Raw genomic sequence first — 27,051 nt, 5'->3', positions numbered from 1 at the left:
AGAGAGAGAGAGAGAGAGAGAGAGAGATAGATAGATAGATAGATAGATAGATAGATAGATAGATAGATAACCCACCCACCCACCAACCAACCAACCAACCTGTTATCTTGTACAAATAAATAGAATAAAATAAAACACTAGACAAGCATCCCACTACAAAACCAGTTTTCCCTATTGCCATTCCCTATCCTGCTTCAACGGCCTCTGCTCCCCGTTAGTCATTTGATTTCTCATAGAGGAGTATGGAAATACCCTTGAAGAAGGAATGCAAGAATCCTTAAGTAAATATCAACTTAACCCTGGGAAGAAATAGAGGGTGAGAAATAAACTTCAAGACAACTTAATCTTGATTCTATTAAACTATGTCTTAATCAAGGAACTACCAAGGATAAAACAACAACCTCATCAACACTGACAGGGTAAGCTACTACATATATGCAGAAAGTAAACCCCACACTTACTAGCCCTAAGGAAATGACCTAGTTGGGTAACAGAATATCTGCAAGAAAAGTGGAAGAGCAGCAAAAATTCCAATGGCTAAAGGCTCGATAGATGAAAGAGATAATAAAAACCCAAACCAACTTTAAGCATCATTCCAGACTGCACTGTCTATTGTACAAACGTAAGAATTCAACCATGTATTTATTAGATTTGTTATATGACCTTTGCTCAAAAAGCTCAAGATCACTTATGTGGAAACCTCCTTCTATTTATCCCCATTAAAAACACATACGTAACAATGCATCCCAATTAAAAACACATACGAGACCCCCTTCTACGAGACCACCCTCTATGAGACCGCCTTCTGCCGCACGAATCCCAGCGACTGGTTAGGTCCCACAGAGTTGGTCTCCTCCGGGTCCCGTCAACTAAACAATGTTGTTTGGTGGGACCCAGGGGAAGAGTCTTCTCTGTGGCGGCTCCGACCCTCTGGAATCAGCTCCCTCCAGAGATTAGAACTGCCCCCACCCTCCTTGCCTTTCGTAACTCCTTAAAACCCACCTCTGTCGTCAAGCGTGGGGGAACTGAAACATCTCCCCCTGCCTATGTAGTTTTTTTGTGTATGATATGATTGTATCTATGTTTTTATATACTGTATTGGGGTTTCTTGTTTTTTAGACTTTTTAAATGTATTATTGTTATTTTAGATTCTAACTATTAGATTTGTCATTATATATTGTTTTTATCATTGTTGTAAGACATCCCAAGTCTACGGAGAGGGGCAACATACAAATCTAATAAATAATAATAATAATAATAATAAAAAGTACACGTATGTAACAAGGCAGGCTGGACTAAGAGGGAAGATTTGCCCCCAAGTACCCAATACTTCCATGCTAAGAGTGAACTTCAACTTACATATTCCCAGTTCTACTCATCTACCTTTGCACAGTACTAACATTCCTTAACCAGAAAGTATTGCTCCATCATTATTTTGAGGAAGGGGTACACAAGGAACTCAAACACCACAAGGTTCATTTAAGTGAATGCAATGTGCATTCCACTTACTATGCATCATCCACAGATGGTGCAAAGCACACACATACTACATGTGTATTGCATACATTGGTTTTTTTTAAAAAAAACAACAACCAAAAAACACAAGAGCTTTATTCAGATGTGCTAGCGCACAAATTTGCAAACTCCCATTCCCCCAGAGTTCACTTCCTTCCACCATTTCCTGTGCCAGGTTTAGAATGACTGGGTCTTTTTATAAACTGCATGTTGATCTCATTAATATGTAGTGTAGTCAAGCCAACATAGCGAAGGTCAGTTATTTTCATGGCCCAGCCTCAATTGCATTGCAATTTAACACCTACATTACTTTCAGGGTGAGATCCAGATGATGCAGACCGGTGGCTTGACTTTCTAATTTGACAAGAAGGCTGGAAGAGATAGCCTAAATTGCTGATCTAAATTGTAACTGGTTTTGAACTGGGAGCAGCTGGTACAGAATAAGAGTGGGATATCTGTCACACCTTTCTGTTCAAAGGTCTGGAAGCTGTACTTGATTGGGGGAGAGGGATAGTCTTGTGGCTAGCTATTGAAATTAAAACTTGGCTGGTCTCTAGCTCGGTCTCAAAATAACAATCTTGGATAATAGACTAGAGTAGACTAGAGTAGACTAGAGTAGACTAGAGTAGACTAGAGTAGACAAGACAAGACTAGAGTAGAGTAGACTAGAGTAGACTAGAGTAGACGAGACAAGACTAGACTAAAGTAGACTAGAGTAGACTAGAGTAGACTAGAGTAGACTAGAGTAGACTAGAGTAGACTAGAGTAGACTAGAGTAGACTAGAGTAGACTAGAGTAGACGAGACAAGACTAGACTAGAGTAGACTAGAGTAGACTAGAGTAGACTAGAGTAGACTAGAGTAGATGAGTCAAGACTAGAGTAGATGAGTCAAGACTAGACTAGACTAGACTAGACTAGACTAGACTAGAATAGAATAGAATAGAATGACAGTGTTGGAAGGGACCTTGGAGGTCCAACCCCCTGCTTAGGCAGGAATCCCTACACCACTTCAGACAAATGGTTATCCAACATTGTTAGATGTGTTAGAACAGTGATGGCGAACCTTTTTTTCCTCGGTTGCCGAAAGAGAATGGTCACGTACTATCACATATGCACGAGTGCCCACACCCATAATTCAATGCCTGGGGAGGACGAAAACAGCTTCTTCCACCCCCACCCCGGAGGCCTTCTGGAGGCCAGAAACTTCTGATGGGCCCAGTACGCTTGTGTTTTGCCCTCCCCAGGCTCCAAAGGCTTCCTTGGAGCCGGGGGAGGGTAAAAATGCCCTTCCCCATCCCCTGGGGGCTCTCTGGAAGCCAAAAACACCCTCCCAGAGCCTCTATGTGAGTCAAAAATCAGGCACACACACACACACGTTGGACCTGAACTAGGGCAACAGCTTGCGTGCCAGCAGATATGGCTCCCTGTGCCACCTGTGGCACCCATGCCATAGGTTCGCCATCACTGTGTCAGAACATTCACAACTTCCGGAGGCAAGCTGTTCCACGGATTAATTGTCAGGAAATTTCTCCTTAGTTCTAAGTTGGTCCTCTCCTTGATTAGTTTCCAATGTTGAGTAGATTAGCTGCATAAAGTTGAGAAGGAGCTTAACTTTCCCATGTCCATCATACTAATGGGTACGAACTCTGCCCCACTTTCAGCTGCAAACACTTAACAGTGCTGTGACTTATGGTTACAAGTTAGAACTGTAAAGAGAGCCTTGTCAAGTGCTACAAGGTATTCAAAGCACTTTGTTTTTTCAAACCATTAAAGCAGCCACATCATTTTCAGGGCTCATGATGTGGCTTTGGAAACTGCTTCTAGCTGTCTCCATTCCCCATGAGTCATCCAAGTGAACTGGAGTGATAAGGGAGCAGGCTTTCCTTTACAGCTTTTGGTGTGCTTTTCTTCTCTTTTTTGCTATTTCCTTTTTATAAAAATGCAAGTCTTTTCCTACAGTCAACAATCAGGAAAGTAACTGACAGACTCACCAAGGAGACTGAGTAGCCCCTTGTTCCAAGATCTTACGGTAGTTTTATTATCCTTTGAGCTATTATATATTCAACACTCCGTGGTTTGCATTGGCTGCCGATCAGTTTCCGGTCACAATTCAAAGTGTTGGTCATGACCTTTAAAGCCCTACATGGCATTGGACCAGAGTACCTCTGGAACCACCTGCTACCGCACGAATCCCAGCAACCGATAAGGTCCCACAGAGTTGGCCTTCTCCGGGTCCCGTCGACTAAACAATGTCATTTGGCGGGCCCCAGTGGAAGAGCCTTCTCTGTGGTGGCCCCGGCTCTCTGGAACCAACTCCTCCCGGAGATTAGAACTGCCCCCACCCTCCCTGTCTTTCGTAAACTACTCAAGACTCACTTATGCCGCCAGGCATGGGGGAGTTAAGATATTCCTTCCCCCTAGGCCATTACAAGTTAAGCATGGTATGTTTGTGTGTATGTTTGGTTTTATAATAAGGGTTTTTAGTTGTTTTATTAATTGGATTGTTACATGCTGTTTTTATCATTGTTGTTAGCTGCCCCGAGTCTACGGAGAGGGGCGGCATACAAATCCAATAAATGAATGAATGAATGAATGAATGAATGAATGAATGAATGAATGAATGAATGAATAAATAAATAAATATTATCATTAATGTTAGTTACAAAATATTTCTTTATTTTTATTTTTATTGGATTTGTATGCCGCCCCTCTCCGCAGACTTGGGGCGGCTAACAACAATGATAAAAACAGCATGTAACAATCCAATTAATAAAACAACTAAAACCCCTTATTATAAAACCAAACATACACACAAACATACCATGCTTAACTTGTAATGGCCTAGGGGGAAGGAATATCTTAATCCCCCATGCCTGGCGGCATAATTGAGTCTTGCAGTCTGATTACAAAGTTATGCATAAGTTCCCATAGACAAATCTACAAATTTTCTGTACATTTTTTCTGTCTTTGAATGGAGAGAAAGTCTGCAGCTTCTGCATATGGATGGAAAGGCTATTGAAGAAAGCCCTTCAAAGCCGTAACTCCAAAGTCAGGTGGACGTTTGGGATTCCAATGTTAATCTGCAATCATTGTAACCTACATTCAGAAGCGAACCCAGTAAAATGAAGAGTAATGAACAGGCCACTTAAAAAAAATATTGTACGAATGGAAGGGTGCAACATTCAGAAGAACTGCTCTTCAGATATGAATTGGTCCACTTGAAAGAGCAGTCTTCAAAACAAAGGAAGTTTTGTATTTATTTATCAGCCAAGCTGATATGCTACTCCAACCAAATGCAACTGTGAGTGGCATTCATTTCATGATACCATAATTAGATTACAGCAATTACGGCTAGAAAAAGAAAAACAATTACAACAAACCACAACAACACACAAGCACACAACAGATACAAATTTAAAGTAAATTGGTCTAAACTCGACTGCAGGAAATACGACTTTAGTAACCAAGTAGTTGATGCATGAAACTCACTATCAGACTCTGTAGTATCATCACCTAACTCCCAAAACTTTACCCTTAAACTATCCACTGTTGACCTCTCCTGATTCCTTAGTGGTCAGTAAGGGGCATCTGTAAGTGCACCAGAGTGCCTTCTGTTCCCTGTCCTGATGTTTCTCTTTTACTAGTATCATGTATATTTATTAATTGGACTTATATGCCACCCATCTCCGTGGATATAAATAATATTATTATATTTTGTATTGACAAAACAAACAAGTAAATAAATAAATAAAATAAATAAAATGAAAACTATCTGACATATCATTGATGATGTTCTAACTTAAGAAGTGTGAGCCACCTTGGTGTAGTGCAGAGATCTTCAAACTTGACTACTTTAAGACTTGTGGACTCCAATTCCCAGAATTCTGGCTGGCTGGAGAATTCTGGGAGTTGAAGTCCACAAGTCTTAAAGTTGCCAAGTTTTCAAAGTAAACGGCTCTGGTGTAGTGGTTAAAAGCACTGGACTAGAAAGGAGGGAGACTGGGAGTTCTAGTCTTTTTAAGCAAAAAAACAACTTGGATGACTTGGGCCAATCATTCTCTCTAGGCTCTAGAACGAAGACAATGGGAAAAAATACTTCTGAAAATGTTGCCAAGAAAAATGCATTAACTTGTCTGAGCAGTTGCAAGAACTCAAAATTGATTTTAAAACACACACATAAACCTAAGAGTCTTGCTAGATAAATAATCAAGAAAGCCAACATGATGTCATAGTCCTTGCTTAGCAGTGTACAAGATTTGATGGCAAACTATTATGATGATGGAATAATTGCAGGAATTTGTAGCATTACTATTAAATGTATAACATTCTTAATTTAAGCACCTGATTGTAGAATCCTCCCTTTCACCTGTTTCGGAATGACTGGTACCAAAATTGTTAGGGGATTTTATTTGGATCAGCCCAAAAACTGTTCACCCAAGCTTTTAGCTGGCTGTGGTGCTCTATCTTGTTCTCATTTTTTAAAAGATGGCTTTACAATGTTGAAATTTTATACATTTATGATACTGCAGCTTTATGATCTAGTAACATTTGAATTCTATGATTTTATAATAGTGTAATTTTGTGATTAAATTCAATTTTGTATTCCTATTTGAAGATTATCAAAATGGGGTGGGTGGAATTAACATCTGTTTTAATAAAGCAACATATTGTTGCTCTCCACAAACAACTAAACAATTAGATACACATATGTATATTCATATCTGCTTTGATGTGATGGACTCTATAAAAATCCAGAACAAGGCAGCAAAGTGATAAAAGGGTTAGGTCATCCTTACAACTGCCTTAATTTCTGTCCATTAAGATCCATATGGTTGATTACCTAAGAAAATAATAAAATAGTAATTCTCTTTAGAAATTCTGATTAGACATCTTATGCCCTTCTCCACTTTTTCTTTGCACCATCAGTATTACCCAAATGATTACACTGGATACCAATGGCAGACAAGCTATGGTAGTTAATATTCTGATGGGCTAATATTTTATGTCTCTCTCTGCATGACATGAGAAAATATAATCAATTTTTATAAATAAGAGCCTTGGTGTCATAGTGGTTGGTGTGCAATACTGCAAGCTACTTCTGCTGATCATTGGCTACCAGCAGTTTGGCAGATGGAATCTCAGTAGATTCAACATTGACTCAGCCATCCATCTTTTCAAGGTCGGTAAAATGAGGACCCAGATTGTTGGGTGCAATATGTAAACCATTTAGAGAGGGCTGTAAAGCACTCTGAACCGGTATATAAATATAAATGCTATTGCTATTGCTATTGCTAAATTATTATTATTATTATTATTATTATTATTATTATTATTATTATTATTAATTATAATTATTATTAATTAGATTTGTATGCCGCCCCTCTCCATAGGCTCGGAGAGGCTCACAACACAATAAAACAATTCGTAACAAATCTAATAATTTAAAAAACATTTTAAAAACCCCATTATTAAGCAGACATACATACAAACTTACCATACATAAATTGTATAGACCCAGGGGAGATATCTCAGTTCCCCCATGCCTGGCGGCAAAGGTGGGTTTTAAGGAGTTTACGAAAGGCAAGGAGGGTGGGGGCAGTTCTAATCTCCGGAGGGAGCTGGTTCCAGAGAGTCGGGGCTGCCACAGAGAAGGCTCTTCCCCTGGGACCCGCCAAACGACATTGTTTAGTCAACGGGATCGGGAGAAGGCTAACTCTGTGGGACCTAATCTGTCCCAGGGGAAAGTTGGAAAGTCGAGCTGAAGATTCCTTTCAGAAATCTCTGAAATTTCTTCTCTTTAACAAATGTAATCTTGACAATCTTAATTTGTGCCATGCCTTACTGTGAAAAAACATGCCATGGAATTTCTATTCATCTACTGGAAATTTATTAGTGATTTTCTAAGCATGGGTGTCATTTTTCCCTGCATACCCCCACCCCTCCTTCCATTAATGATATTGGGAAATTTGTTCAAATTGGGATGTTGGTTTGCCCAACGCTATTGATGACACAATCAATTAATCGATGAGCACAGTATTGACAGGAATGGGTTGTCAACTATAAGACGTTGAAGTGCTGCCTCAGGTTTTATACAGTGTATGCCTACAAAGAGGAAGGCCTTGGTGCTTCCCACACTCATCTTGCAGATTTTGACCTCCTTAGGGAGGCTGTGGTTGGTAAGAACAAGAAACAAATGACCCATTTGCACAAATATCTCAGTGAAAATTCATTTAAAACAGAGCCATCATCAAAGCAAATCATCTATTGTTCTTAGTCACCATTCCATTTCTTCGTTCCGCTTTCTACTGAATAACAATCCCTTCCTCTTACTCATGCATAGCCCATTAAAATTCTTCAAATATTTCTACCTCAAAAGTCTCATTTGGGAGTAAAAGGTTCATTTGGGAGGAAATGCTTGCATAGAGTTCCATAAGGAATTACTGTGTGAGTATAATACTGAATGTACAGGTTTAACAACCTGTAGTCACCACAGACTGCCATTTTCTATATGTGTCCTGACTACAATAACCACTTTCTTTTGGTAATGTGACAACAATTTAATGCATTCAGCCTTTGGAAAGACTGCCGGGTATCATATGCTCTAAAATGAGATTATTAGTAACCCAATAGTTTCTTTCAGAATTATTTACCTGAGCTGGGCAACCTGCAGAAGAATGGGGAAGTGATTCCAATGTCTTCACAAGTTGCATACAATGAACTTTCCTCGACGGACATTCCCTGCCTTGGATTAACACAAATACCTTTCGTGCACAATGTAAAGCAATCCAAAGGTGCTGGGGATTACTGTTTCCAAAATAACTAGCCAATATGGCTGACAATTTTAGTTGGATTGTACTATTTCCAAAACTGGTGGCCAGAAGATTGAGAAACAATAGCCTAACCCACCTGCGCTGGCTGGGGATTTCTGGGAGTTGAAGTCCAAAAATCTTCAAGTTGCCACGGTTGGGAAACACTGGCCTAGCCTACCTCCCAGGAAAGGGTAGAATTCCAGGTGGGGGGTAAAACGTTTTCATTTGGAAGAAAGGAAGAAATAAAACTGGAAGGAACCAAGACCCCTTTTGGTAGAGTTTATCTCTGACTTTGACAGGGAGCTAGGGGTTGCCATGGTGAAAAGGCTAGCTTGGTGATGGTGAACCTTTTTTAGTTCGCGTGGCAAAAGGGGTGTGCGTACATGAGTGCCCACACCCATAATTGGATGTGCACATGTCACCATCAACCCACTCCTGGAACGTGATGTCTATCTATCTATCTATCTATCTATCTATCTATCTATCTATCTATCTATCTATCTATCTATCTATCTATCTACCTATCTATCCTGGAACGTGATGGCATGCCTGTTTATTTATGTATTTGTTTGTTTGTTTGTTTGTTTGTTTATTTCTTTGATTGATTGATTGATTGATTGATTGATTGATTTTTATGCTGCCCTTCTCCTTAGACTCAGGGCGGCTTACAACATGTTAGCAATAGCGCTTTTTAACAGAGCCAGCATATTTCCCCCACAATCTGAGTCCTCATTTTAACCACCCTGGAAGGATGGAAGGCTGAGTCAACCTTGAGCCGGTGATGAGATTTGAACTGCTGACCTACAGATCTACAGTCAGCTTCAGTGGCCTGCAGTAGAGCACTCTACCTGCTGTGCCATCCTGGCTCATTTTTCATTCTCTCCAGGCTTCATAGCCTTTCTAGGAGCCTGGGGAGGGTGAAAATGGCCTCTCCCCCCCCCCAAGGCCACCCGGAGGCCAGAAATGGCCCGTTTCAAGTTGAAAACCTGCAACCTCTTAGTTTTGTTTTGTTTTGTTTTATTTTAGTCAAGTACATATTGGTAGTATACAAAGATAATATAACAATGTTTATATACTAGTAAGAGAGAAACATTAGGACAGGGGACAGTAGGCACGCTGGTGCACTTATGCATGCTTCTTACTGACCTCTTAGGAATTGGATGAGGTCAACAGTGGATAGTCTAAGGGTAAAGTTTTGGGGATTGGGAGATGATACTACAGAGTCAGGTAGTGAGTTCCATGCATCAACTACCCGATTACTAAAGTTGTATTTCCTGCAGTCGAGTTTTTATTTATTTTAATGATTGAGTCCTTCAAAGCCTGGCTTTCCTTAATCAGCTTCATGAGAGAAAGAATGAAAAAAATGCCATACCTGGTGTCTTCTCTGTGAAGATGACTTTGGATTCTGCTGTAAAATTCTGGCCGGTTAAAATCATTTGCTGTCCACCATATACAAGGCAGGTGTCTACATCTTGTCTTTCAACCATTGGAAGTTCATGAGCTGAACGTTGGGCTGTGGAAAAAATACAGACTAGAATTAAATGAAATCTTTTTTAAAAAAATTGGGAAATTTCGGAAGTACCCACAAGTTATATTTTATCAATATTGTCATTTTCTCATTGTCAAAAAAGTGATCTGGAAGATTCTTTTTTTAATGAATCTGTAATCCCTTTTAATTGGGGTGGAGTCAGAGCAATTGGATGGAGCTAAGTATTTACTGGTTGGATGCCCTTCCTGACGCCCATGTGGAGTTAGCAGCAGATATTGTCTCTTTGCATCCCAATCTGTTGCTATCTAGGTTTGAACTCTCAACCTTCCAAGTGGGAAGCAAATGGGAAGCAAATATCTTCACTTCTAGCCACTCATAAAGTAAATTCAATTAAGGGCTTAAAAATAAAAGGGGAATGATAATGCATAATGAAATAATAATTAGCAACTGATTCCAGAACTACAGCTCTACGGGCGGTACTTCTTGTCTCTAACCAACAAGAAGGCAGAACTGGATTCAGACCATGTTTCATTCCAAGACAATGGCCAAATATTCAATTGTTACATATGTTAAAATCTTGAAATCTATAATTGCTACCCAGAGACTCAATTTCAATCAATAGGCCCAAATTCTTTACAGTGAGTTGAAACATAACTTATTCCGAGATGCAACAGGACAACTTTTCAATCAGCTAAGTAGCTAGGACATACTTTATCTTGTATTTCACTGGGATAAGTAAAAGCAATCTCACACTACTCACAAGAGCCTACAAAACTTTTGCCAGACCCATCCTAGACTACTGCTCATCTGTCTGGAACCCATACCACATCTCCGACATCAACACCCTTGAAAATGTCCAAAGATATTTCACCAGAAGAGCCCTTCACTCCTCCAGTCAAAACAGAATATCCTACGAAAACAGACTAACAATCCTGGGCCTAGAAAGCCTAGAACTACGGCACCTAAAACACGATTTGAGTATTACCCACAAGATCATATGCTGCAATGTCCTACCAGTCAATGACTACTTCAGCTTCAACCGCAACAACACAAGAGCACGCAACAGATTCAAACTTAATATGAACCGCTTCAAACTTGACTGTAAAAAATATGATTTCAACAATCGAGTTATCGAAGCATGGGACTCATTACCGGACTCAATTGTGTCAACCCCTAACCCCCAACATTTCTCCCTTAGACTTTCCACGATTGACCTCTCCAGGTTCCTAAGAGGCCAGTAAGGGACGTACATAAGTGCACTGGTGTGCCTTTCGTCCCCTGTCCAATTGTCTTTCCTTTCTTTCACTTATCATATATATTTTCTTTCTTTCACATATCCTCTCCTCTAAGTTCACTTTACCCTTATATATATTACTACATGTCTGTTTTTCTTCCTATGTATTTGTGTATTGAACAAATGAATAAATAAATAAATAAATAAAAATAAATAAATAAAGGAGCTAAATTGCAGAAAAAGGTGTTGCAGACAGTCCAATGGCTTATCCTCATAAGGCAGCTTTGATGCGTATTTAAAAGGTATGAAGCATTCTACATAGCACTTTTTTTGCATTTAACCCCTTTTGCCTTTGCAATAGAATCTTGAAATAGCATCACTCAACCTAACGTTTGTACACTGGTGCATAAAACCAACGACAATGTCTTCACAATTTCTTCATTTGAAAGTTAAATCGGGCCAAGTTTTTAAGAGGAAGTGACAGCAGTAGCTTTCTAAATGATGAGCAGGAAATGAAAACTACACTATGAGCAGAGTAGAAGCACTAATCTCCCATCTTACAGTGACTACAAGAGAGTAGAGATAATGGAGAATATTGTATAGTTATTTTTAATGAACAAATGTGTAATTTCTGGGTAAAACTATGGATTGGAATATAGAAACATAGAAGACTGACGGCAGAAAAAGACCTCATGGTCCATCCAGTCTGCCCTTATACTATTTCCTGTATTTTATCTTAGGATGGATATATGTTTATCCCAGGCATGTTTAAATTCAGTTACTGTGGATTTATCTACCACGTCTGCTGGAAGTTTGTTCCAAGGATCTACTACTCTTTCAGTAAAATAATATTTTCTCACTTTGCTTTTGATCTTTCCCCCAACTAACTTCAGATTGTGTCCCCTTGTTCTTGTGTTCACTTTCCTATTAAAAACACTTCCCTCCTGGACCTTATTTAACCCTTTAATATATTTAAATGTTTTGATCATGTCCCCCCCTTGTGGTCTGATATGCAGTGCGGGTTTCAGACAGGTGAGCTGCATTTGAGGTGCTTCACTGGCAATGGAAGTCCGGAGGCGGGGCATCCCAGCGGCAGTGGTGGGTTTCACCTAAACTAGGTGAAAATAGTTTATAAGAAGAGGCAAAAAGAATCTTAAACCCCGGGTTCGTATCTCGAAAAGTTTGTATGATGAGGCATTTGTAAGACGGGGTATCACTGTACTATGTTTAGAAAATTTACAATTACGCTATCACCGAACTGATAGAAACATAGAAGACTGACGGCAGAAAAAGATCTCATGGTCCATCTAGTCTGCCCTTATACTATTTCCTGTATTTTATCTTACAATGGATATATGTTTATCCCAGGCATGTTTAAATTCAGTTACTGTGGATTTACCAACCATGTCTGCTGGAAGTTTGTTCCAAGGATCTGCTGCTTTCTGCTTTCCAACATTTATTTAATTATTGTAAGAGGATATTTGAGGGATCTCAATATAGTGGGCTTGCCCACTAGAATATAAACTGAGGGTGGTTTTTTTCCTCAAAAGGCAACTGTATTTTGCCTTTTCAAAGAGCCACGGTAGCGCAGTGGTTAGAATGCAGTATTGAAGGCTAATTCTGCCGACTGCCAGAAGTTCATTTGTCACCGACTCAAGGTTGATTCAGCTTTCCATCCTTCCAAGGTTAATAAAATGAGGACCCAGACTGTTGGGAACAATATGCTGACTCTGTAAACCATTTTTTAAAAACTGTTTTAATTGTTTTTAATTGTTGGCTTTAAATTGTTTTTAAGGGGTCTTAATATTACATTGTGTGTTTCATTTTTAGGTGTTGAGCCACCCAGAGTCCTTTGGGAATTGGGTGGCATATAAATCCAAGTAAGTAAGTAAGTAAGTAAGTAAGTAAGTAAGTAAGTAAGTAAGTAAGTAAGTAAGTAAGTAAGTAATAAGTAAACTTAAAGAGGGGTGTAAAGCACTATGAAGCTGTATAGTCTCAGTGCTATTGCTATTGCTATTTTCTTGTATTTTTTTCCCTTTGAAAACATTTCATTTCTCATCCAACAAGCTTCTTCAGTTCTAACTGACTGGTAGGGATTTCTTTAAATATTCTTAGCTGGAGAAAGCATGATAAAAATGTCTTTGGAGTTAAAATGCATACAAGAACACTTATTTCAAGAAGACACTATCAAGTGCATATCAAAGACCAGTGATCCACTGTAAATATGAATTTCCATATGTATTTGAAAAACAATTGAGAATTGTCTTTAAAGAGAACTTTTGGTAAAACTGACAGTAACGGAAAGAAATTGGTTTTATGTTTTGGGAATGGCTTCCCCATTTAAGCGGATAGTCAAGCTTGACTATATAAAACATAAAATAACAGCAGAATTAAGCTAGATCAGAGCTGCATTTTAACTGCAGGACTGTTTTTCTTAATATCTCTGACCAGGGGTGTTTTGTTTTGTTTTTTGGCTTCAGCATTACTAACCCTTTAGGTACAGACAGCAAGATTACACTGGAGAAGAGGTCTGTTGTTGGTTGTATGTAGTGTTGGGCGAACCCAACAAAGTTCGGGTTCGGGACCCGAATTTTTCAAAAAGTTCAGGTTCAGCACCTGAACCCAAACCTGAACTTTGCCAAACTTTTGAGTTCAGTGGTAGGGAAAGCGGCAGGAAGTGCGCCCCCCCCCCAGCTGTCACCTTCCAGAACAATCGGGGTGCTTCCCGGCGCTCTCCTGAACCCGAACTTTTGCTGAACTTCCGGGTTCAGCATTCGGGAGACCGCTGAGAAGCGCCCCGGCTGTTTCTGAAGGTGACAGCTGGGCGGCGATGCTTCCCAGAACAGCCGGGGAGCTGTCGGCCGATCAGGAGGCACAAAAGGAGTTGGGGAATCCCATGAGAGTATTCCAGGGGCAGAGCTTTGATGTCACTGAGACGTCCTTCCTGGAGTCCCCGTTTCAGCCAGCCAGGAAGGATGTCTCAGTGACGTCAAAGCTCCGCCCCTGGAATCTGCTCGTGGGATTCCCCACCTCCTTTTTCACCTCCCAACTGGCCGACAGCTGTTCTGGGAAGCACCGCCGCCCAGCTGTCACCTTCAGAAACAGCCAGGGCACTTCTCGGTGGTCTCCTGAACGCCAAACCCGGAAGTTCGGCAAAAGTTCGGGTTCAAGTTCGGATGAGCGCCGGAAGCGCCCCGGCTATTTCAGAAGGTGACAGCTGGGCGGCAGCACTTCCTGGTGCTCTCCCGAACCCAAACCCAAACTTTTGCCAAACTTTTGCAAAAATTCGGGTTCGGCTTCGGTATACTGAATCACGCAAAGTTCGGTACGAACCCGAACTTTGCAGGTTCGCTTCGCCCAACACTAGTTGTATGTACTGTGATGCAGTCTGATGGTCTCCAGTCATGTTGCACAACAATCATCTATAAGCATTTTTGTCTGTGTCAATCTGAGTTACTCAACATATCTGGAGGGCATCAAGTCTTTAAATTTCTGCCTGAACAGTTTTTGCTGTGAGTCTATTAAACATAACTTGGTTGTACAATCACAAAAGGGTTCCCAAATTTAAATTTGGAACAAAGGCTTATTGCATACATGAAATTCAGTACGCTTCTATTACCAAATGCATATATATTAAATTTCAGAGAACTAGAAGAATATCTATTAATATTCAGTGGGCTGTGCCCATTCCCTGGGTGATTAAAATTAACCTCAAATTACAGTTCAGAAGTGATCACAGTAATTTGTCAATGTGGGGCATGTTTCTTCTTCTTTCTTTAATTTAGTGCGCTTCATTCTTTATTATCCACACAGCTGGGCCACAAAGCTGCCAGTAGTTTCTGCCGTGATTATTTTCACAGAAGTTGCTTATTTCTTCCACATGGCATGTATGATTAATCATTCTTTGTAAACAGTAACAGTCCTGATGAGTTAATAATTGGATTTACCACTAAACAGAAGATTTATGGTTCCGAAAATACACAGTTAAACGATATCTTAAAAAATAAATAAATCCAGCTACAATGTTCAAAAGTTTAAATGCTGTCTTGAGAATATTTTTATAGAGCTAATTCTGAGTTTAGAAAGTTCTGGAGAAAATTTCAGTGTACTGCCAGCAATAAATTTACCCCACGATCAAAATTTCAAGGTAAAGAAACAGAGATTGTAATCATAGTAATGCACATCCTCTTTCATTCTACTAGGCTATTAATATTTTTGTTTAACTTCACCAGTAAGAAAGAGATAGTTAGAAGGAGTGTAACTGGCATTTCAGTGTACTACCAGCAATAAATTTACCCCACGATCAAAATTTCAAGGTAAAAAACAGAGATTGTAATCATAGTAATGCACATCCTCTTTCATTCTACTAAGCTATTAATATTTTTGTTTAACTTCACCAGTAAGAAAGAGATAGTTAGAAGGAGTGTAACTGGCAAAGCGGGGCCTTCCAAGGCCATTAAGAGACTGGTCAACTATTTGTCTGACCTATTATAGGGTCCCCTGCTTAAGCAGGAAGTTAAACTAGAAGATCTCTAAAGTTCCTTCCAACTCTGTTATTCTATATTCTATGTTCTACAATTATTTCTGCATTCAATTTGATTACCTATGTTTTCAGAAAACGGATTCACTTTGTTTAGGGTTTAAAATAACTTGCGAATGTTCTTATTCTTAAATTCAGGTTTGCTATAGAAATAGTGCAGTCAGGCAGTAGGGAAAGCAAGTAGGATACTTGGCTGCATAGCTAGAGGTATAACAAGCAGGAAGAGAGAGATTATGATCCCGCTATATAGAATGCTAGTGAGACCACATTTGGAATACTGTGTTCAGTTCTGGAGACCTCACCTACAAAAAGATATTGACAAAATTGAACGGGTCCAAAGACGGGCTACAAGAATGGTGGAAGGTCTTAAGCATAAAACGTATCAGGAAAGACTTAATGAACTCAATCTGTATAGTCTGGAGGACAGAAGGAAAAGGGGGGACATGATCGAAACATTTAAATATATTAAAGGGTTAAATAAGGTCCAGGAGGGAAGTGTTTTTAATAGGAAAGTAAACACAAGAACAAGGGGACACAATCTGAAGTTAGTTGGGGGAAAGATCAAAAGCAACATGAGAAAATATTATTTTACTGAAAGAGTAGTAGATCCTTGCAACAAACTTCCAGCAGACGTGGTAGATAAATCCAGAGTAACTGAATTTAAACATGCCTGGGATAAACATATATCCATCCTAAGATAAAATACAGAAAATAGTATAAGGGCAGACTAGATGGACCAGGAGGTCTTTTTCTGCCGTCAGACTTCTATGTTTCTATGTTTCTACAACTATCCTGTTGTGGGAAATATTTCACAGATATATCTTTTACTAGTTCAAGCTAGACAGAAATCCTTTCCTAAAGAAACATTAGAAATATGTAGAATTACAAGAATAAGATACAATCATTCATTTATAATAATTTTCACTCTTGTTGAAGGAAGCCAACCTGCCAATCAACCTACAAGTGCTTCTCTTTGTGTGTCTTCTGACAGTTATTGGGTGGGTGATGATTGGATAAATAACATTTGTCACTGTGAAATTCCTTCTACAAGATTTGCTATATTGTTATCTTTTCAGAATTAGGCAAAATATTTCCCCCTTAGGCTTTTAAAACTATTTTAAATTAATATCCATCTTTAAAACCTGGCTGATCTAATATTGATGTGTCTTCAAATGCATGTTGTTTGATCAAAATGATCCTATACTCTTATAATGAACAAAAGTATATGAATAAATACATACCTTATATACTGAATGTGCATGTATAAAACATACCAAGAAAATTATTTTGAAAATATACTAAGTTTAATAAACTAAATCAGAATATTCTTATGGCTTTTGAAAGCCATACGAATATTCACAAGATACAGAAAGCAGCCTTATGACCACACACCAATGTATACGGAGAAGTCTTATCAATACAATGATATTATTTTGACCAAATTATATAATTGGTCTCATTCAATATTTCCCTACCTTGGCAACTTCCAAATGTAGGCACTCTGAGAATTCTCTGCAAAGGCCATACTATCTGAAGGATATTGAGAGTTAAGCCACATCTGCAAATTTGAATGGCTTTCCACATATTCAGACATATTCTACTTCAAGTTTGATTAAGTGGAAGTAGCAAGAACTGAACCTGGAGGTTTCTTTAGTCAAATATGCATTCTACCATTGAGTTATAGTCCATTTTCGAAGTGCATTTTCAAAGTCTCATAGGTGCTACTCTTAGGAAAACCAAATCAATAACAATGGTACTTAGACTTATATACCACTTCACAGTGCTTTACAGCCCTCTCTTAATGTCGTACAGAGTTATTATATTGTCCCCAACAATCTGGGTCCTCATTTTACCGACCTCGGAAGGAAGCAAGACTGAGTCAGCCTTGAGCCAGTGAGATTCAAACTCCTGGTAGTAGGCAGAATTACCTTGCAATACCGCATTCTAACCACTGTGCGACCACGGTTCCTAGATGTTCTGTCGGGCTCTCTGGTAGAATCCTCCCAAAAATTCACAGGTACAAAGTTCAGACACACACACATGTTTGAAAATTCAAAACAATGTTCTTTATAATGAAAATTCACTTAAACCAAGCCCTCTTTTGGTATAGCAAAGAGCACTCGTCTCCAAACAAACTGGTAATTTGTACAAGTCCCTTATCAGTTCTGTGATGCTTAGCTTGCAGCTGTGAGGCAATTCACAGTCCTTCTTCTTTCACAAAGTGAAACACACTTTGCTCTGGTTTAGTTTCAAAGCGGGGGGAAATCAGCACACAAAGGTCAAAGTCAGTAAAGCAGTCACGAAACACAACGATCAGATAATCCTCCACAATGGCCAAACCCACAGGCTGCTATTTATAGCAGCCTCACTAATTAGCACAGCCCCAGCCAACCACAGGTGGCCTCATTTTCTTTGATAATAATCTCTCAGTTGTTGTTGCCTACGCATCGTTCTCCGCATGCGTGGCTGTATCATTAACTCTTGTTCTGAATCCAAGGAGGAGCTAGATAATTGATCTCCTTCTGAGCTGTCTGTCCCACTCTCCTCCTCCCTGTCACTCATGTCTTCTTGGTCAGAGGAGCCTTCATCAGCAGATTCCACTGGGGGCAAAACAGGCCTGCAGCATGTGGATGTCTCCCCCACATCCACAGTCCTTGGGGCAGGAGCAGGGCCAGAGCTAACCACAACACTAGCTGCTTATTTCATGGAGGCGGATCAACATCTTTAGAAAAGAAGCAGACATTTGATCCATCAGGAAAATTCCTTTAAAGCAAGTCATTATTTAGGCCAGTGGTTCTCAACCTGAGAACCACAATGGTATCACAGGGAGTCTGCAAAGTGTTGAAGAAATGTTATGCTTTAAATCTTAAATCTTGGGGGGGGGGGGTCTGTGGGCATGGTTCATAGCCACAAAAGGTATTTAAAGAGGGTCCATGATGAAGAAAAGATTGAGAACTACTGGTTTATGCTCTGCATGTAGGTCAGTGATCGGGGTGGCAGGACTGAGGATGGACTGATGCAGTTAATGGTCAGCCAATGTCGTTAATTGGTTGTGCCCATCAGCCCCAACTCAGAAGTGAAAGCAAACAATGTGCAGTATACAAATAGAAATGAAAACATTAAAAAGTCAGTTTTAAATGTCAGTAATGCATTAAACATACAGTACTAATAATAAAATCATGAAAAAGGACTTGTTGGCCCTGTTACATCTAACCACATTTTGGACAACAAATTTATTTATTTCTTCCTTTTTACCCTGCCAAGCCAAAGAGAAACACCTTATGTGAATCATAATTGTCCCCAGGAATCAGGATAAAGCAAACTTTCACTAGCTTTCAGCTCACAGGAGGAAAAAACAAATTACTTACCAAGATTTTCTCCAAATAATCTAGGCTCTGACTCATGAACAGCCACACAAGCATGCTACATATACAGTACCCAAACACAGCATTTTGGAGATATCAAAATATAGGACAGTAGATAAAGACAGGACAAGGAAGTAGGTACTATAAGGGCAGAACAAAATGAAATTTGGTTTAATATAATTTTAATTTATTTGCACTCCTGGTGGCTGACCTACAAACATTTTTTTAAAAAAAATGTTAAAAGCTGAACTTTATTGGGGAGTGATAAACTATTAGGAACATAGAGATTTGCTCTTAGATCAGGATTAAGCAAGGACACAAATACTCCCATGGTCCATAGCCTATACTTTCATTCCAAACCTTTTCCATGAGACAGCAATAGATTAACACCCTGGTAACAAGTCCCTGTTCATTATCTGCAATCTGCTTCTTGGGAGACAGAAAAGAGGGCCCAAAATAGGAAAAAAGTGGAAAGAAATGAAGAATTAAGAGAAAGGATGGGTAGTCCCACATGTATATATTTGACTCTGTTTGAAGCACTTTTCTCTTATATCATCTATGTCTGATCTCCAACCACTTCTCCTATTTCTCTGAACCTAACTAAACAAAATACCCTATTTTTCAGACTATAAGATGCTCCAGACTATAAGATGCACCTAGCTTTTGGAAAGGAAAACAAGGAAAAAACAGCTGCCTCCCAGCAATTTGCCTCCTTGCAGCAAACAGCCTGGTCAGCTTCAGCACAGCATGAGCAGCTGATTGGCAGTTGGCTCTGCTTCCTGGAATATCACATCAGCTGTTTCAGGCTGTGGATATTGCCACTGCCACTTACCCCTGCTGCATAGAATGGATTGAAAAAAGGATGCATGGAGGCCAAAAATGGGGCGTGCTGAGGCCGAAAATGGGATGCTCAGAGGCCAAAAATGGGGCACGCGAAGGCAGCGATAGGTGGCAGCAGCAATGGGCAATGATGGCCCAATGGATGGAGGCAATCCCCAAGCCTGGAACAGCTGATTGGAAGTATTCCAGGAAGCAGATCCAATTGCCAATCAGCTGCTCATGCTAAATCAGACTGTGCTGAAACTGACCAGGCTGTTAGCCGTTTGCTGCAAGGAGGCCAATTTCTTAGAGACAGAGGCCGAAGGCTAGCAGATAGGGTGGGGCTTCAGCAACATTCACTCTATAAAATTCACAGATATTTCCACCCACTTTTTTTTTGGGGGGGGGAGAGTCTGTATTATACTCAAAAAAAATATGGTAAATGGTTTTTAGACAAACTGGATGGGTTTCTGCTTGCTCGCCATTCCACAAAGGAGTGTTTTCTTAGTATTTAGGTTACATACATGAATGATGATATAGATCTCTGTTCTTTGTTGAAAAAATCAGGTGAATGAGAGACTAATTATTATTAATGGTTATAAGATTTATTAACTTCCTTGGTTGCAATTCTGTCTTTCCTGGAGTACCTAATTCCAATATAGCAACCAATATTTGTAAACCTATATTGCAGGACTGTATGTGTAAATAATTATTTAAAATTTGCCTGAATCAGTAGCACTTTATACTACCAGTTTGGGCGAACCGGTCCGAACTGGTAGCATTTCATCTCTGTTTATAGTGTTTTACAACCCTCTCCAAGCTGTTTACAGCATTAGCATATTGCCCCCAACAATCTGAGTTCTCATTTTACTGACCTTGGAAATATGGAAGTCTGAGTCAACCTTGAGCCAATCAGGATCGAACTCCTAGCTGTGGGCAGAATTAGCCTGGAATACTGCATTCTAACCAATCCCCACAAAAATTGTAGGGCAGGTTTGGGAAGATTAGACCAGACTAACGTATATTTGAAAAGGGGTTATATTATTATTATTAATTATTATTATTATTTATTAGATTTGTATGCCACCCCTCTTCACAGACTCGGGGTGGCTCACAACAGTGATAAAAAAGTATACACTGACAAATTTAATATTAAAAGTCTATAATAATAAATCTAACATTAAAAGTCTAAAAAACCCCATTGTTTAAAAATCATACATACAACATACCATACATAAAACTGCATAGGCAAGGGGAGATATCACAGTTCCCCCATGCCTGACGGCAGAAGTGGGTTTTAAGGAATTTACGAAAGGCAAGGAGGGTGGGGGCAATCCTAACCTCTGGGGGGAGCTGGTTCCAGAAGGTTGGGGCCGCCACAGAGAAGGCTCTTCCCCTGGGTCCCACCAGACGACATTGTTTAGTCGACGAGACCCGGAGAAGGCCAACTCTGTGAGACCTAACCGGCCGCTGGGATTCGTGCAGCAGAAGGCAATCTCGCAGATATTCTGGTCCGGTGCCATGAAGGGCTTTATAGGTCATTACCAACACTTTGAATTGTGATCGGAAACTGATTGGTAACCAATGCAGACTGCGGAGTGTTGGTGTAATATGGGCATGCCTAGGGAACCCCATGATTGCTCTCGCAGCTGTGATAATTATATTGGCATAGACTGATTCAGGATTGGTAGATAAGCTGTCTTGATCCTTGGTAAATTCCCAAGGCTTAGGAATCAGTAAAATTTAGATTTACACTTTTACATGCTCCTTGTCTTCCCCTCAGGGGTTGGCACTTCATATAGCTATTACAGTTTAAGAGCTCTGTACATAACACCATTGACTTATTTAGTTGGGATGTTTATTTTCAATAGCAACACCAACATAATGCAAGGAAATTTCTGCTAATGGAGCATTCGCCGTTACCATATATTAGTAACCTCCTGTCTTTTTTACAGTCTAAAAACAGCTAAATAATAATCCCATAGGCTAGTTGGATGGCTTATCATTTCTAGATGAGACATAAGCAGATCAGCCAAAAATTGAATGGATTCTTTCATTCCCTGTTTCAAAGGGCAGATATCTGTTCCAGCAAATTCAAATCCAGATGTTTTAATTGGAACATCAAATTGAACATAAGAACATAGGAACATAAAAAGAGCCATGCTGAATCAGACCAAAGCCCATCGAGTCCAGCAGCATTCTGTGTCACACAGTGGCCCACCAATTGCCCATGTGGATCTTGAGCAGAAAGACCCCAAACAAATGGTACCCAAGGGAATCCTGCCTGCCTCCACCAACATAGAGGCGGCACTTGGACATCCATTTCAATAACCACCGATACAATTGGCATCCATGAATCTCTCTAATCCTGCCTTAAAGCTATCCAGGCTGACAGCTGTCACATCCTCTTCTGGAAGTGAATTCCATAAACGAACAACCATCTGGGTGAAGAAATATTTTCATTTATTTGTCCTCACTTTCTTACCTATGAGCTTTAGGGAGTGCCCCCTCGTCCTCATATTGTATGATAGAGAAAATAATTTTTCTCTATCCACCTTTTCTATCCATGGATGATTTTATACACTTAGCAGGTGCATTTATACAATTGGCAGGTCTGTTTTGAAGCAATGATGGTTCTATCTAATTTTTGAAATGGTAGGCTATACTAAGTGTTTCTTCCTTCCTTCCTTCCTTCCTTCCTTCCTTCCTTCCTTCCTTCCTTCCTTCCTTCCTTTCTTCCTTCCTTTCTTTTTTTCTTCTCACAGCAGCCTCTCCAAATAGGCTCAAAGTGGTGTAACATTATTCTCAAATACTTCTGCTTTTATGTAATGCTTCTTGACTGATCATATGAAATATTGTAAACTTATACCCAATTTAGGAAACACTACCAAGGAAAATCAATGTCTATGGCAGTGATGGTGACCCTTTTTCTGGTTGCATGCCAAAAGTGTGTACGTGTGCCCGCGATAGCATGCTGGCACCCACAATGCAATACACGCCCCAACTGTGCATGCACACATGACCAACTCCCCAATGCATGTGCGCTTTTCCACATATGCCCCCCCCCCCACCAGCCTGTTTTGGGTCTGGAAAGCCTCCTGCTCCAAACTTTGCCAGCGCAAATGGCCTGCCGCCACTGTTCCTCCTCCTCCTCCTGCCAACTTCACACTCCAGGAAGTGTCCAAATGTTGTTGCCTTAGACTTCTTCTAAGAGAGCATTCCAAGCCAGCGCGCCTCTTACAACTTGCCATAACCACCAGGGAAGCAGCAGTGTGAGAGCTGCTGCCATCAGGCATGAAGGGGTGGAGGCAGCAGGAATAGCAGGCTGGGGTTTCCCTCCCTCTCTGCTCTTTCTGCAGCGAATGAGCTGGGGGTGCAAAAAGCTCTTCCCATCTACCCACATGCTGTTACCAACTCTTTATCCACTCTACACCCAGGTTGCTGGGAGCACAAAAAGCCCTTCCCCTCTACCTGCATGCTGTTACTGGCTTTGCTGAACCCTGGGGACGGTGAAAAACAGCCCAATGGCTCAACTGTAAGTTCATTTCCGAACTTCTGATTGGCCCATTGAGATGTTTCTTGCCATCCCCGGTGTCTCCTGAAGCTTGGGAAGAGTGAAAATGGCCAAAAAGAATGCTGAAAATCAGCTGGCCACATGCGTAGGTATCCTGGAACTGGCATAGGGCAAAGCCCTCAGTTATGTCCTCTGAGTCCACAGAGAGGGGTGGCATATAAACCAAATAGATAGATAGATAGATAGATAGATAGATAGATAGATGGATGGATGGATGGATGGATGGATGGATGGATGGATGGATGGATGGATGGATATTATTATTATTTATCTATCTATCTATCTATCTATCTATCTATCTATCTATCTATCTATCTATCTATCTATTTATTTATTGGATTTGTATGCCGCCCCTCTCGGCAGACTCAGGGCGGCTAACAACAATGATAAAAACAGCATGTAACAACCCAATACTAAAACAACTAAAAACCCTTATTATAAAACCAAACATACACACAAACATACCATGCATAAATTGTAATGGCCTAGGAGGAAGGAATATCTCAACTCCCCCATGCCTGGCAGTATAAGTGAGTTTTGAGTAGTTTATGAAATAAGATAGATGGATGGATGGATGGATGGATAGATAGATAGATAGATAGATAGATAGATAGATAGATAGATAGATAGATAGATATGGCTCTGTGTGCCGCCTGTGGCACACATGCCTTGGTGCGCCATCACTGCTTTATATCATCCCAGACAAATGGTTGCTCAATCTTTTCTTGAAACTTCCAACCATGAAACCCTCACAACTCTGGGAGGCAAACTATCCTATTGATTAATCATTCTGTCACCAAAATTCTCCTTTTTTCCTCTTCCCTGTGATAGCCCTTCAAATAGTGAAGTATTGGCAGCCCTTGAAATAATGGAAGGCTGCTATCATGCCTCCCCCAGCCTTCTCTTCAGTAGGCTATTCAATTGTTAGGGCAGGAATAGGATTATAAATCAGTCATGAGACTCTAAGAACCTATAGTGCTTCAATGAAGTGTCTATTATTTGTTCGTAGCTGCCTCTATTTGTTTGATTGAGTCATACTGGCTATGTAGTAGCATTATCAAAACCAGCACCCATTCCAACTATTGAAAGTGGGGATAGAAGTGCCATTCCTACGGAATAACTGTACAATATAAAACAGACTCAAAAATGGATTCTGGCTTCTATTTGTCTGCTGATCTACGAAGGAATGTCTCCTAATCCAAATGTAGGAGAGGTAAAAGGAGAAGAGATTGTAATTTTAAAAGTAATGTTTGCTGGTGTATCAGAAATTAAAACTAGGGTCCAGCTAAGGTTCCTACTAAGAATGTAAGAAGAGTCTTTATGTACAGGGGTGGGTTCTACTTACCTTCACCATCAGGTCGCATTGTAACGTTTGGCATGTGTGTCTCCTCACACAATTTCACTTCTGCACAGTGGAAAGTGGATTCAGCCCGAAACACAGCTGAGAGGCTGATCAGCTGTGCTTCAGGTGAAGAAATAAAGGTGAGTAATAACCTGGGAGTGGGTGGGATGGCTTTCTTCACAGCACACAATGAGGAGAAGCCATCCAAACACAGTAAAATTGCCCAAAAAATCAAGAAAAAGGATGGTGGAGAACATGGACCAGCACAGACAGAATTGGATTCGTTATGCCAAAATTACATCACCAGCAGGGTCGTCAACGGTTCGGGCAATCTGAGCCGAACCAGAAGGAACCCACCCTTGATTGAAGGCTGCTATCATGTCTCCCCTAGCCTTCTCTTCAGTAGGCTATTCAATTGTTAGGGCAGGAATAGGATTACAAATCAGTCATGAAACTCTAAGAACCTATAGTGCTTCAATGAAGTGGCTCTTATTTGTTCGTAGCTGCCTCTATTTGTTTGATTGAGTCATACTGGCTCTAGGACAACATCCCCAAACTTTCAAGTGTTGTAGATACATGGGCGAATCTGGGAAGCCCCACGATGGCTCTCGCGGCCGCGTTCTGCACGATCTGAAGTTTCCGAACACTTTTCAGAGGTAGCCCCATGTAGAGAGCGTTGCAGTAATCGAACCTTGAGGTGATGAGGGCATGAGCGACTGTGAGCAATGACTCCCTGTCCAAATAGGGCCGCAACTGGTGCACCAGGCGAACCTGGGCAAACGTCCTCCTCACCACAGCCGAAAGATGATGTTCCAATGTCAGCTGTGGATCGAGGAGGACGCCCAAGTTGCGAACCCTCTCTGAGGGGGTCAATAGTTCCCCCCCCCAGGGTGATGGATCAGTGGTGGGTTGCCCCTGATACAGGACCACATGGTAGTATGGCAGTAAAAATAGGGATGTGTGTCCCCATCACGTGCAGCCCTGCACAAGATTCAGTTTCTGCGCATGCGCCACAAGCAAAATCTCACACGAGGACATGAGAGATTTCTCCTATTTTTGGCAATTTTTTTGCCTCTGACCATGCGCAGAAGCAAAGAAATTGGCAAAAATAGGTGAAATCTTACACATGTGAGCATCCTCGTATGAGATTTTGCTTGGAGCGCATGCACATAAGCTGAATCTCATGCCAATGTCTGCGCACCTGCACCGGTCTCGGAGAGCGCACCAGTAGTGCCAAAGACAAGCAGCCCTTCACTGCTTACAATCATAGTTCCCTCTAAGCTGAGCAGTGAGCAATCGCTCACTTAAAAATCATCATCAACTCAGAGTTTTCCAAACCTGCCCAGAAGCTGAGAGGGAAAGAGTGAGAGGGAAGGAGAGAGAGAGGAAGAGAGGAAGAGAGAGAAACAGATAGAAAAAAGAGAGGAAGGAAAAGAGAAAGAAAAAGAATGGGAGTAAGGAAGAGAGAAAGAAAATCAAAATCTAGTTTGAAACTCGCTCAACTATTTAAGTGGCATTCTGATATTGATAGAGTTGCCCTATTATGAGCTCACTGTTATAGACACACAGTACAGTATTTTATTTTGAAATTCTCTGAGGCAAAACAGGGTGGATTGTTTGTTTGTTTGTTTGTTTGTTTGTTTGTTTGTTTATTTATTTATTTATTTATTTATTTATTTATTTATTTATTTATTTATTTATTTATTTATTTATTTATTTATTTATTTATTTATTTATTTATTTATTTATTTATTTATTTATTTATTTATTTATTTATTTATTGTTTCTGTGCCGCCCAGTCCCAAAGGGACTGCCGCCCAGACACTATACTTTTCCGCCCACCCCCAAAAAAAATTAGAGAGAACATTGCTTTACAATCCTGTATCCAACAACAACAACAACAACAACAACTACTACTACTACTACTACTACTACTACTACTATTATTATTATTATTATTATTATTATTATTATTATTTATTAGATTTGTATGCCGCCCCTCTCCGAGCACTCGGAGCGGCTCACCACAAATAATACATGAGATAGAAATCCAATCTTAAAAACAATTTTAAAACCCTTATAAAAAACAAACATACAGTTCAGACAAACCATACATGAAATGGAACAGATAGGGGCATGTCAGTTAAGCAATACTTAACTACTGTAGATGCTTCCATGAAATCTACAATATAGAAGCAACAGGCCTCCCTGTGCTATTTCTCCCCCTTCCCACCGGCAACTGCACCCATTATTGAAAGGCAATCATTCAACTTTTTACAACCTGCCACGTACCATAAGTTTAGGCTTGAATTCCAAGAACTGCCGACAAGCATTAAAAAGCACCAGAATAGACAAGACTAAAC

The 27,051-nt window shown here is 40.2% G+C and overlaps 1 protein-coding gene across 5 annotated transcripts in view; it reads right to left on the bottom strand.

Moving 5' to 3' along the window:
- NFATC2 (nuclear factor of activated T cells 2) overlaps positions 1-27,051 on the bottom strand; it is a 239,644-nt gene that overhangs the window by 108,738 nt on the left and 103,855 nt on the right. For all 5 annotated transcript variants that reach the window (XM_070744612.1, XM_070744611.1, XM_070744608.1 and 2 more), the window contains exon 6: positions 9,698-9,838. In XM_070744612.1, coding sequence (XP_070600713.1) covers positions 9,698-9,838 — 141 coding nt within the window. The remainder of the gene's footprint in view (positions 1-9,697; positions 9,839-27,051) is intronic.

Source organism: Erythrolamprus reginae, chromosome 3 (genome assembly GCF_031021105.1).
Source record: "Erythrolamprus reginae isolate rEryReg1 chromosome 3, rEryReg1.hap1, whole genome shotgun sequence".
NCBI classification, from domain to species: Eukaryota; Metazoa; Chordata; class Lepidosauria; order Squamata; family Dipsadidae; genus Erythrolamprus; species Erythrolamprus reginae.
Note: the sequence above shows the minus strand (reverse complement) of the source record. Positions and strands in the feature narration are given on the sequence as shown.